This window comes from Cnephaeus nilssonii (assembly GCF_951640355.1).
Source record: "Cnephaeus nilssonii genome assembly, chromosome: X".
NCBI classification, from domain to species: domain Eukaryota; kingdom Metazoa; phylum Chordata; class Mammalia; order Chiroptera; family Vespertilionidae; genus Cnephaeus; species Cnephaeus nilssonii.
This window is the reverse complement of record NC_137071.1, coordinates 100,381,504-100,395,397: the sequence shown is the minus strand read 5'-3', so window position 1 is coordinate 100,395,397 and position 13,894 is coordinate 100,381,504. Positions and strand designations below refer to the sequence as shown.

General features: G+C 37.4%; 1 protein-coding gene across 2 annotated transcripts in view; it reads left to right on the top strand.

The window, feature by feature from the left end:
- The window catches only part of F9 (coagulation factor IX), a gene marked incomplete at both ends in the record, with an annotated part of 45,094 nt that overhangs the window by 12,851 nt on the left and 18,349 nt on the right, over positions 1 to 13,894 (top strand). Inside the window, 3 exons of one of the 2 annotated variants that reach the window (XM_079764746.1) lie at positions 192 to 305; positions 7,873 to 8,001; positions 9,792 to 9,997. In XM_079764746.1, the coding sequence (XP_079620872.1) occupies positions 192 to 305; positions 7,873 to 8,001; positions 9,792 to 9,997 (449 nt within the window). The remainder of the gene's footprint in view (positions 1 to 191; positions 306 to 7,872; positions 8,002 to 9,791; positions 9,998 to 13,894) is intronic. The other variant, XM_079764747.1, reaches the window with a different exon arrangement.

Genomic DNA, 13,894 nt, shown 5'->3' with positions numbered 1-13,894 from the left:
CCTAAGAACCTTTGTCTAGGTTGTTTTTAGAAATGCAGGAAGCCAGGGACACCCTGTAAGCAGCTGGATTCCAGGTCAAGAGTTCTTCTCTGACCCTAAAATCAGACTCCCCTCACCATGAGTTTGTGCAGGGAGGACCAAGCATTCTAAACAATTTATCTGCTAATTCAACGTCTTAACCTATCTCAAAGATGGAGATCAATGTGAGTCTAATCCATGTTTAAATGGCGGCCTATGCAAAGATGACATTAATTCCTACGAATGTTGGTGTCAAATTGGATTCGAAGGAAAAAACTGTGAACTAGGTAAGTAACTAGTTTTGGATTACTCATGGTTCAAAATTCACTTTGAAACTGGAAAATACAATATTTATGTAGCATAATTTTCCCTTAAAAACGCATACATTTTTATTGTAATAAAGAATACAACGTAAGATCTACACTTTTAACAAATTTTGAAGTGTACAACACAGTATTATTAACTACAGGCACAATGTTGTGCAGATGTCCAGATCTTATTTATCTTGTATAACAGAAACTATACCCATTGAAGAGCAACTCCCCATTTTCCCTTCCCCATTCTTGGCTTCTATGTTTTTGACTTTTTAAACCACTTTATATAATAATGCAGTATTTGTCCTGTGACTGACTTATTTTATTTAGCAAAATGTCCTCCAGTTTCATCCATGTTGTTGCATATGAAAGGATTTCCTTTTTTTAAAGGCTGAATAATATTCCATTGTATAAAACATACTTTCAAAGCTTATAAACATTCATTTTATCTACAGTCATAGTTTCCTGGATGAGGTCAAGAAATTATATTGAGTAATAATATTTGGTGGATAATAAGTAATGATGTTTCACTCACTTATTAATCCTCAATACAACCATATGCAGTCAGTACCATTACTAGTATCCCCTTTCCATGATGATGAGAAAACTATAACTTAAAATCACAGAGACAAATAAATGGTCAAGCCAGAACTTGAACTTCAGTTTGTCTGACCTAAACCCATGCTTCTAACTAATGTCCACAAAATACAAAGAAAACTAAACCCATCAACTGAACTCATGACTGAATTGTTATCAACATAGGCAGTGTAAGTCAAACAACTACAGATTTGAGGTATGGCAAAGTCAGTTCTCTCATATAATAGCCACTTCTTCACACATACCAACTACTATATATGTTAAAAATCTAAGCTCATACATTGATTACACTGAAAGAGTTACATAATAAATTTAGGTTCAGTATGTATCTTTTCCTCTCATAGCCTATAATATTTTTTCTGAGATTTTGGCAATTAGAGCTATAAATCCCCAAAGTCCTTTAACTACTTGTTTATTTCCTCTGGATGCAAGATTACTGGTATTGTGATTGTGAAAAGCACACAGTGCTGATGACAGATTTTCTTTCTACTCTGAAACTCCAGAAGAATAGAGATGTGATCCTAGGGAGAGAATTTAACATCACAGGTTATATAACTAAGGGCAAAGAGTAGAAAATTAGCAGGACTCTATTAAGGTGTTATAGCAATCCACCTGACACATAGATGAAAAAGGCATACAACAAAATGAAACGCAAGCTGCTGCCTGTGTCCTATTGAGAAAGGGGGAAAAGTCACCTGTAATGTTCAGAAATCCTTTCAGTATTAAAGAGAAATCCATTGATCATCTTCCTTTGAAGTAAAAAAGATAAAAAGGAATAGAAGATAAGAAAAGGAAAAGGTAGCAGGGACAAAACATTTTAAAAGACAGAAAAGAGTGAATGCAGGTGGATGAGCTGGTACATATGGCCTGAATTCCCATTCCCTCAGATTTCCTAGTGAGGGGCAAACTTGGTTTACCTTTCCTGTTGTGTTAATTGGTTCAACATCTCTGAGGTGCCACTTTCATTTGAAAGGTTATAATTTCAAATTCACATTTACTTAGATAAATTTGATCCTGCTATTATGGAATTCTACAGAAATCTTTGAAGTAGTTACTCATTTTCAGCTTAAATACTATAACACTTGGCAGTAAGGGAATGAAGAACTCAATTAGATTCAGTTAAGAATGAAGAATACATTGTAGTAAAGTATAATTGAAAATAGTATTCCTAAATGTCTTTAGTTTAAAAATAAAGACACTGTAAAGGAATAGAATAGCCCTGAGAATGTAAATATGAGCACAAAAATCCCTAAAATGTTTTGCTATATGTGTGAGGCTATGGACCACAAAACAAAAGTACTAAGTCTACAACTGGACCCATTTCAGTCCTCTTAGGTTCCCCACATTTTGAATTGGTTGAACTGCTTCCACCACCAAATCTGGCCTCTGGGTTATATTGATATCTCCCAGCCCATCTTATCAGGATTTAGAAAAATCCTTCCAGCTCAGTTAGTTCAGAAACAAAGTGAGAATTCTCTCAAAAATCTCTTTATCTCAGACACTAGAGGACAGCAAAAGAGAAAACATACAAACTCCCGTTTAAGCCATTGCTTCAAACTGAACTAAAGAATAACCTAGACTAATCTCAAAAGCTCCTAGATAGCACAGTTTATGAAATACCTGGGCCCCAAGTTTCTTGCCTCATCTTGTCTTGTAAAGGGAAGAGAGATTTCCATTGTTCAGACCTTTTTGTTTTCCTTTTTCCTTGTCTATGAGGCTCCTCTCCAGGGGAGAGATGTACCAACATTCAGGACACACTTTCTAGTTAGAAAAATAACAATTGATTGGCTATTTTGTCCCTTTAGCTAGAATAAGTATCACTGTATGTCCCCAGCTACACATCACATTTGAGTCCTTTACAGATAGATCAAGGTATGTAAAAACTTGGTCATTCCAGTTCCTTCTAAGAATATAAGAGGCATTTTTCTATAGTAATATAGGATGGAAAGAAAGAAAGAAAGAAAGAAAGAAAGAAAGAAAGAAAGAAAGAAAGAAAGAAAGAAAGAAAGAAAGAAAGAAAGAAAGAAGAAAGAAAGAAAGAAAGAAAGAAAGAAAGAAAGAAAGAAAGAAAGAAAGAAAGAAAGAAAGAAAGAAAGGAAGGAAGAAAGAGAAAGAAAGAATTTTTTTCATTATGCTAACACATCACAAACATTACTGACTGATTTGCTATGAATTTCTGTGGAGTGAAGAAAAGAAAATACCTTTAGTTTTAGCTAAACAATAGCATGTTCTATGGTAAACTTGTTTAAACAGAACATCTTTTGTCCAAGCTTTGTTTTTCATATCAGTGACTATATCAGGGTAGAAGGCAGAACAAAATAAAACAGAATGTAACATTTGTGGTAGACATGAGGGTACAAGAAAGAAGAGTTTGTACCAACATGGAGGTAGAATAACACATGTTTTAGGCACTGAGACCAGCCTCAGAACCAGGGAGACCTATATCCAACACAGCGTCTGACATCTAAGTGCTCAATAAATGACTGATGAATGTGTCCCTTAGTGACTGTCCCTTAGATCCTGGACTATGGACCTTTCCACTGGATATCCTTGTGCTATTAAACTATTTCCAGAATTTTTAGTCCTTTATCTAAGGGCAAAAGACTTCTGATTGGACAGCAATATTTCGCACTGAATGTACAAACCAAGCAGCAACAACATACTGGGTCACGAAGAGCAAGGACAAATGTTGCAATTCATGGAGAGGTTTAGTTATTTAGTCAAGGGCACAGAATCAGAATTGGGAAAACCACACTGTCTTTACTCATTCCTGTTATGCATGCCCTGTACCAAACCAGGCTGGACCTACCACCTACCTCTATTAACTTATCATAATCTCATGTTGACTGAACACTTTATACAGGTGGTATTTGATTTGGCTGAACACTTTAGTACTGTTTGTAGCAACAAAAATGATAGCTAGTCCCATGTATTCACTATGAGTGAGGAGAAAGGTCTTTAAAAAATAAGTAAAAAGGACCAAGTGACATCTCTCTGGATCATGCACTTAGTGGATTATTGGTAGCAAAGGTTAAAGCTCAGGCTGTTTTCTCTACCTGGCAACAGTTGATTGATGATTGGCCTCCTTTTATTTCCTGAAGTGTCAGTAAGGAACATGAGCTAATTGTTATCTTAGCCTATGCTAGCCTATGTAAAATATAATTCAAAAATTTACATCTGTCACTCAAAACTCCATAATATACTCTATAACCATATAGTCACTCTGTTAGCCTAGATTCCCCCTGAAAAAAATGGAGTCTGTGACACAAGCTTATTTATTAGGGTGTGCAATCCTGGGAGCAAGAGCAAGGGACAAGGGAATGAGGCAATGAGGAAAGGAGAACCAATAATAAGATGAGTCGTCTCTTCATCTGCAACTGATTGTTTGATCTCCTGAGACTGTTTTCCAAGAAGTGATATGAACTGGCTTCAGGATAGTCCATCTAGGGGAGCGAAATAGGTGAAAAAAATTGTCCATAAACATCTGTCTCCCATGATCAAAAGTTCAGCATATGAGGTAAATACATCTCTAGGTTATATGTGCAGGGTAACCCAGAAAGGTCATGTGGCATCCCTTGGCTCAGCATCAACTGGGAAGTGCCAAGGTAGGAGATGAGAGGCATGCAGTACAGATATGAGCCAATGCCATTCAACCTGAGGTCAGTGGAAATCTATGCAGAACTGATCACCAACATGCTGGGAGAAGACACAGTGAAGCTGAGAGGAACTTAAGTGGTGTGTAGGAGGTGTCTAATACACGAATTTTCAACCTTTCCATGTCCTAACTGCACTGACAAGTAAATATTTCAATAGAAAGTTGTACTGATGTTGAGCATGTAGGCAAGGCAGAAGATGTCTTCTATTCATGGTGTTCCTGTACTACTCTATAGACCAGAATAGCCTCAAGGACAGAGCCTGTTTCTCTTAACTCAGCCATCTCAGCTAGCAAGCCCTGAACCATACTACTTCCTGTTACTGAGATGACATAGCAGAAACAAAGGGAAAACATGGTAATTAGAAAATATGCAATAAGATGGTAGAAATAAGTCAAATATATCAGGAACCATAATTAATATGAAATGGTGTTAATTACAATTTTCAGTCTGGAGTTAAAATCAAATTGTATGTTGTTGACAAAAAAGATACCTAAAATAAAATTACACCAGGAGGCTAAAATAAAGGGATGTAATAAGATTTTTCAGGTAATCCTAACAAAAAGAAATGAACAAAGCAAAGAAAGATATTTTCTATACTAATAAAAGGGTAATGTGCTAATTAGACCAGACATCTTCCGGACAACCTTCTGGATGTCCTTCCAGACAAAGCCATGGTGGCGGGGTCAAGGCAGAGGCGGTTAGGGGTGATCAGGCCAGCAGGGGAGAGCAGTTAAGGGGATCAGGCCAGCAGGGGAGAGCAGTTAGGGGGATCAGGCCAGCAGGGGAGTGCAGTTAGGGGGATCAGGCTGGCAGGCAGGTGAGCGGTTAGGAGCCAGCAGTCCCAGATTGCGAGAGGGATGTCTGACTTGAGGGGTCCCGGATTGGAGAGGGTGCAGGCCAGGCTGAGGGACCCGCCCCCCTCCCGTGCATGAATTTCATGCACAGGGCCTCTAGTATGTTAATAAGGGATATTGTGTAGGAGAATAAAGAAAATGTGAACTACTAAAATGCATATAATTGTCAACACATAATGTCTTTGACATTTAGCTACCTTAAAGGACACTATTTCTTTATCTTGTGTTGATACATACCCACCTCAGCTAAATTCAAGTTTCCTTGGATAAATTGGGTTATATTAAAATTATGAACTTCTATTCAGTAAAATATACTATGTAGGTGAAAAGGTAAGTCACAAAGTAGGATGAGAAATCTGCATCATATGTATCCAGTAACTGGAACTCTCATACACTGCTTGTGGGAATTTAAATGTGTATAATTAGAAACTATAAAAATCTTAGAAGAAAACATAAGAAGTAAAATCCCAGACATCTCTCACATCAATATTTTAGCTAATATGTCTCTGAGGGCAAGGGGAACTCAGGAAAAGATAAACAAATGAAACTACATCAAACTAAACAGCTTCTACACAGCAAAAGAAACCATCAACAAAATGAAAAGGGAACCCACTATATGGGAGAACATATTTGCTAATGACATATGCAATAAGGGGTTAATTTCCAAAATATATAAAGAACTTATACAACTCAACACCAGGAAGACAAACAATCCCATTTAAAAATTGGCAAAGGACCTGAATAGACACTTCTTCAAAGGGGACATATAGATGGCCAAGAGACATGAAGAAGTGCTCAAAGTCACTAATCATCAAAGAGACTCAAATTAAAATGACAATGTGGTATCACCTCACACCTATCAGAATGGCTACTATCGATAAATCAACAAAAAAAAAAACAGATGCTGGCAAGGATGTGGAGAAAAAGGAACCCTCATGCACTGCTGGTGGGAATGCAGACTGGTGCAGCCACTGTGGAAAACTGTATGGATTTTCCTCAAAAAATTAAAAATGGAACTGCCATTTGACCCAGTGATCTCACTTCTGGGAATACAGCCTAAGAATTCTGAAACACCAATCAGAAAGAATATATGCACTCCTATGCTCATAGCAGCATTATTTACAATAGTCAAGATCGGGAAATGGCCCAAGTGCACATCAGCAGATGAACAGATTTAAAAAAACAAACAACATGGTACATTTACATAATGGAATACTATTCTGCTTTAAAAGAGAAGGAACTCTTACCCTTTGTGACAGCATGGATAGACCTGGAGAGTATTATGCTAAGCAAAATAAAACAGTCAGAGAAATACAAATACTATATGATCTCACTAATATGTATAATCTAATGAACAAAATAAAATGGAACCAGAAGCATGGAACATACTGTCAGGTGCCAGAGGTAGGGGGTGGGGGTGACTGGATAAATAAGTTGAAAGGAATAGCTAAAGAACATATATGTGTATCCCATGGACATGGACCATAGTGTGGTGAAGACCAAGGGAGGGGGATAAGGGAGTAGGTGGAGGTGGGCAAATGTGGGGGGGGAGTAATGGGGGAAGGCTGCAATATCAACATTAAAATATTTAAATAAAAAATCATGTACAATTATTTTATAAAAGTACTTGGCAGTATCTACTAAACCTGAACATAATTTCACTTATAAGTATACTTCCAGGAAATATGTATGCATATGTTACCAAAAAACATATACAAGAATGTTCATAACTGTATCATATAAAAACAAGAGCCCAAAACTGGAAATTCAACTAAATATTCATCAATAGTAAAGTGGATGAATAAAGGTAGTAATATTTATACAATGGGAAACTACACAACATGTAGATGAAGTACTGCTATATAAAACAACAGGGATGAATCTCACAGTTAAAATGTTAAATGAAAGACACAGAAGAGTGCACATTGTGAGCGTCTATTTACATAAAGTTCGTGAACAGGCAAAACTCATTTATTTTTAGATGTTAGGATAATGGCAATTTTGGAAAGGAGGAGGAGTATAATGACTGAAAGGAGACATTAGGAGAGTTAGGGTGTTGATAATGTCCTATGTATTAATCTGTTTAGTGTTTAAACCGGTGTACCCACTTTGTGAAAAATTCAGACTAAAGTTGTGGGTACTTTTCTAAATATGTGTTATATTTAATAAACATTTAAATTGTAGTCCATGATTTAATGAAAGTAGGATATTCAACCCTTCAGTTTTATGTCAAATCAAATATATTGCTGCCACCATTTTATGCCTTATTAAGAACTTTATTTTATCTTTCTACTCTTAGCTTAAGGTTCCTAGGTTTTTCTCCATGAATGGCCCCAGCTTATATTTGACCTGCACATGAGTCAGTAGTTTCATGTACTTTTTTAGAAATGCATGTTAAATGATGCTATTACTGTTGGTTTTGCTTTCTTTCAGATGAAACATGCAGCATTAAGAATGGCAAGTGCAAGCAGTTTTGTACAAAGGGCACAGATAACAAGGTGCTTTGTTCCTGTACTACAGGATACCGACTTGCAGAAGACCAAAAGTCCTGTGAACCAGCAGGTCAAAATCTAAATAAGTTTTTTATCAAAGCTTGGCAGATACATTCTCCAAATCTTCTTTTGAACCATTAGCATTTTAACTAGCCTACATAATTATAATCTCTACTTGTTTTAACTTCATTATGAAATCACAGAAAAGAGGAGTCACATGAATTGGAAAAATTAATTTTTCAAATTGCATCATTTTAAATAGAAATTCTAAATGTCTTTAGTCTGAATTATTTTCCATGTATCCAATTTTTTTTACTTTTATATCATAAAGCAATTGATTTTTGTACATATATTTGTAATTCATCCAGACAAATTAATGTAGTAATCCTATGCCATGAAAGATACATAAATGATGGACTGATAGGCTTCTAGTACAAGGATGGGTGAATTTTAAGCATGATTCTGCCAAGGTGTGGCTGGTTTCCTCTGAGAAAGTTATTTCCTATCCTTGGGTCTCAGGCTGAGTTTACACCCTTGGCATCAGAATAATTCCAACAACCATCCGTTTTAAACCATGCCAGGCTGCTCAGCACAGTCCTTCTATTCAGCAGTGGACAAGGCAGTGTTTCCCAGTCATGTTAACCATGCTGCCATGTTGACAGCTGATTGGTGTATTCAGAACATTACCACTACACACTCATATGCATGAATTCGTGCATGAGTGGGATCTGGCCAGCCTGGCCAGGGGGAGAGGACATGGGCGATTGGCTAGCCTGCCTGCTGGTCGAACTCCTGGTCAAGGGGACAATTTGCATATTAGCCTTTTATTATATAGGATATACACTGAGTGGCCAGATTATTATGCATTCAGAGATCATAATAACCTGACCACTCCGTGTATATTTGATAAATGAGGGGCCTTTTTGAAATATATACAATTTCTTTTGCATTTCCAAAGCCTGATATCTTATTAAAGATAAGAATTATCTAAAATCCACTTTGGAATCTAGAAGGCATTCTAGTCTTCAAAAGAAATCCTGTTAACAATAAACAGCAGGAGTACCATTTACTTCATTCTAAAGTTAAAGTTACAAGGCACCAATCATCAGATTTTCATTTAGGGACAGTACTTGGAAATAAAACTTTTTAGTAGAAAAAAAATAAAACTAAACAGAAAGTCATTAGACTTTATAAAAGTCTTACAAAATTTGATTCTGGAACTCTTACCCTATTTCTGTAAAGATGATGCATTCTTGAGCCAAATCTTCTTTTCATGAAGGGTTTGAAAGCTTACCATGAAAATAATGTAATTAACCTTTTAGTTTGAGATGATATTAATTGATTTGACTTTTTAAAAATATTGATGGGTCTGCTTTTCAGAAGTGACAAGGATGGGCCTCATTTTTAATCTTTGTAATATACACTGAGTGGCCAGATTATTATGATCTCTGAATGCATAATAATCTGGCCACTCAGTATATATATAGATGATATAGATAGATATAGATATAGATATAGATATAGATATAGATATAGATATAGATATAGATATAGATATAGATATAGATATAGATATAGATATAGATATAGATATATTTTAGAGGCCCAGTGCATGAATTCGTGCATGGGTGGGGTCCGGCCAGCCTGGCCAGGGAGAGGGGACATGGGCAGTTGGCCGGCCTGCCTGCTGGTCGAACTCCTGGTCGAGGGGGCAATTTGCATATTAGCCTTTTATTATATAGGATATACACTGAGAAGCCAGATTATTATGCATTCAGAGATCATAATAATCTGGCCACTCAGTGTATGTCCTGCTTGCCAATGAGAAATATTCAAATTCTTTTTTTTTCATTTTTCTAGTGCCATTTCCATGTGGGAGAGTTTCTGTATCACTCAATTCTCTGAAGCTTACTCGTACTGAGACTTTTTTTTCCAATATGGACTCTGAAAATTCTACTGAAGATGAAACAATTTTGGACAACATCACTCAAAGCACCCAACCATTTAACGACTTCACTCGAGTTGTTGGTGGAGAAAATGCCAAACCAGGTCAATTTCCTTGGCAGGTACTCTATATTGATGGTGTATCAAAACTAGAGGGCGGGGCGTGGGGCAGACGGGCCAGGTGGGAGGCTGAGGCTAGGACATTAGGTGTGGGAAGTGTTTAGGCAAGTTTCAGTACTAAGCAATATGAGGAAACCCCCATAGGTGGGGAGCACATGAAAGAGAAGTCCAGGGACAGTTACTATACAAGGTCAAGGAGAATTTGGCCTCAATGAAATTGCATAGCAGGATTCCAGACAAGCCATAGTGAGGGCTAGAAGTGAGGTCACAGGTACTGGGGTTCAGGGTACTACTTTAGCTTCAGCCCCTGGAAAAAAAAACTGGTAAACAACAGAAAAGCTCTAGGTCCAGAAAAACTGTATTATTTCTAAGGTATTGTAAAAAGGACTCAAGTAGGAAGAATGAAGACAAGAACTGGGCTATTGGAACCATGGTATGAGATAGGGGCTGGGTCCAAGCCTGTGGTTCTCAAAGTATAGTAGCATCAGAATCTCCTGAGAACTTGTTAGGAATGCAAATTTTCATGCTACACCTTAGTCCTACCAGATCAGAGTTTCTGGGGGTGGGGCCTAGCAATTTGTGAGCTACAAGCCCTTCAGGTAATTCTAATGCACACTATAATTTGAAATCCAATGGTCCAAATGAAACAATCTTGTTACAGAAGCTAAGGTCCAAAACCACAAACAGTGGAATCATGGTACCTAGTCGCACATTCCTCCAGGTGTGAACTGCAGGCAATACACATGAGGATCATCTGTGTAAATTTTTGAAGTGACAATCAAGAACTAAATTTGTAACAAAACCTGGGTTGTTACTGGCTATAGTTAAAGCCTAGGGGATTCTATTGGAGAGAAGGAGTAGGCCCCAGAGATCAGGATCTAGGCTGGTCCTTATATAAAGTTGTGCTGTCCAATAAGGTAACTATTAGCCACATGTGGCTATTTAAATTTAACTACCATTAAATCAAATTTAAAATTAATTTTCTCAGTGACACCTGCCACATTTCAAGTGCACAATAGCCACATATGACTACTATATTGGAAAGTGCAGATACAGAACATTTCCATCATTGCAGAAAGTTCTATTGGACAGCACTTATAACAGTTGAGTCTAACATAAAACTCCCTAGTGGCCACAATCATGTGATTTTATAGTAATCTCAAGGATGCTTCACTAAATCTCTCTACTGAGGTTTGAACATTTGCCATCAGAGACCAGTAGCTTTAAAGATATTTCAATTATCAAACATGTAGCAATTTAAGCTAGGATCAGGTAAATGTCCCCAAGTTTAAAACTACTGGAATTCTTGAGACTAGCTATGTAACTATCTAGAATTCTTCAGATTACCTGAATTTACCCAATATAATGCTTATAATATATTGAACTTATCCCTGGAAGGTAGGGATTTGGCACAGACATTCCAGAGAATAGTACTAAAGGGTCATAGATTATCACAACCAAAACTTTATATTTTCCTTTCTTTTACCTTTGCTTTTAGCAATATTTGTTGGACTTGATCTTATACACAATAAAATACACTATGTTCCTTTACACCCCCTCTATTCCCTACTTAAGCATCCTACCAGTGCTGTTTTCTTCACTCACTCACATCTTTACTTTCATTCATGACTCTTGATAAGACTAACCTTTGACCTTCTTCATCAACCTCTCCTTGAACAATCCCTCTCAGGTCAGCCACTCTAATTATGCTTTATTCTATTTAACAACTACACTGAGTGTCCAGATAATTATGATCTCTGAACACATAATAATCTGGCCACTCAGTGTATATCCTATATAATAAAAGGCTAATATGCAAATTGTCCCCTCTACCAGGAGTTTGACCAGCAGGCAGGCCAGCCATGTCCCCTCCCCCTGGCCAGGCTGGCCAGACCCCACCCATGCACGAATTCATGCACCGGGCCTCTAAAATATATATATATATATATATATATATATATATATATATATATATATATATACACACACACACATACACTGAGTGGCCAGATTATTATGCGTTCAGAGATCATAAAAATCTGGCCACTCAGTGTGTCTAATTCTAATTTTATTATTTGTGTTCTTATATATTTTCATTCACTCTATATCCAACTTCCATGGGTAAGTTGCTTAGAACAAAAATTATACTTTATAAGTTTTATCTTCTTTGGGCTTGTGGGACATAAAGCAGTGCTTAGAGTGGAAGACCCAGTCACCCAGGGTGTTTCATTAGCTAAGAAGATGACTTCCCACTCAAAAAAAACACCAGGATTTTTTTAAAATCCCAGAATGCATGCATTGTAGGCTTAGCATTGTTCCCTTGTCATCCCAGAAATGAAATGGCAAATATATTTAAATGAGATCTAAAAATATGGGGTTTTGTTAAGTCTCAGTATAGTCACATAATCTCTGTTCCTTATGCACCCCTTTTAAGCCAGATGCTTGCCAATGTTTGAACAATGCAAGTCTTTCCTAATAGAAATTTTACTCTAGCAAGCTACTTTTTTTTCTTTTAAGCAAAAGAAACTATTAGATGACAGTTATAGTTGTACTGTGAGGAAGAAGATATAAGTGATACACATCATTTCAAATCTGTCATGTCCTCCTCAATGCACACTTGTAGTTAGTGTACCTGTTATCTCTTTCCAATCAAGCTAAGATAATTTGGAATGTTCAAGATCACTTATCCACATATATGCACATGTGCACACACATGTTCACTCCCTATTTTACTCACATGAATTAAGATTACAGACTGGGGATCTACAAAGTACTAGGTTTTAGTTTTTCCCCAAAAGTGAAGAGCTGATGTACTTTCTTGGATACTTGAGAATGACCCAGTCATATTTCTGCGTTGTTTCCATCCTCACCAGAGGACTGTCCATACCCACCTCCATCTAGTTTCTCATGAAAGGTTACTTTAGCTGCATTCGGCTTCCCTCCCTTCTCATCTTCACGCTTATTCCAAGGAGCCCACCTTAGTTGTTCCAGTGTGCAGGTCTCTCCGGCATGCATCTGTGTTGAGCAGGGACTTCTTTGTTGAATTATAGGTATTTATTTTGTTGAAATGTTAGGGGAAGAGGACAGATCCACCTTTATGCCGCCATTCTTCTGATGTCACCTCCCAAAAATATGAGATACATTTGAGTATATATAAGTCACTTTAGACTAAGAAGAAATAGAAAGGAAACAAACCAGAATCTCTCATTTGTGGAAGAGCCAGCTCCACCTCATCACAGTTAATCTGCAGGGTGGAACTACTTGATTTGATTGCAAACAAAACTGCAACACACCTGCTGCAGCCCAAGGCATCAAGAGAAAGCAAGCAACAGCTGTGGTTTCAAAGGCCAAAATATTCTATGACAACGAAATAGAAAATACTGTTTAGCAATGCCACCTAGAAAAGAGTGGTTCAAAATGCTGATGCTTCATAAAAAGGGGTGGGAGATAAAGCAACCACTTACGTAAAGAAACCCCCCCCCAAAAAAAAAAACTGAGAGAGTTGACTTTCATCTGGAGTAATGAACAGTTTGAATGAACTGGAAAGATTTAGTCTGTTAGAGAAAAGGTTTAAGTGAGCTGCTTGCAAGTGCTAAAGTGCCACAGTGGGGAAGGGGAAGATGACTTTTTGTTTGTGGATTTATGGGTGAAAGTTACAGGCAGGTAGGCAGGTTCTGGCCCCGGTTATGAAAGCCTTTTCCAACCACAAGACCGGTTTTGTGGGCTGGGCAGTTTTGGGAGGAAATGCTGTTTGAAAAAATGTCTAATTGTTTACTTGAAGAGCTGTTCTGTCACTGGGGACAGCAGCTGCTGGATAACCCCATGAAAAGTATGTCGAGGGTATTGTTTCACCTACGGGGAGATTAGAGTAGGGTAGAGGACAGCTATGTACACTTTCC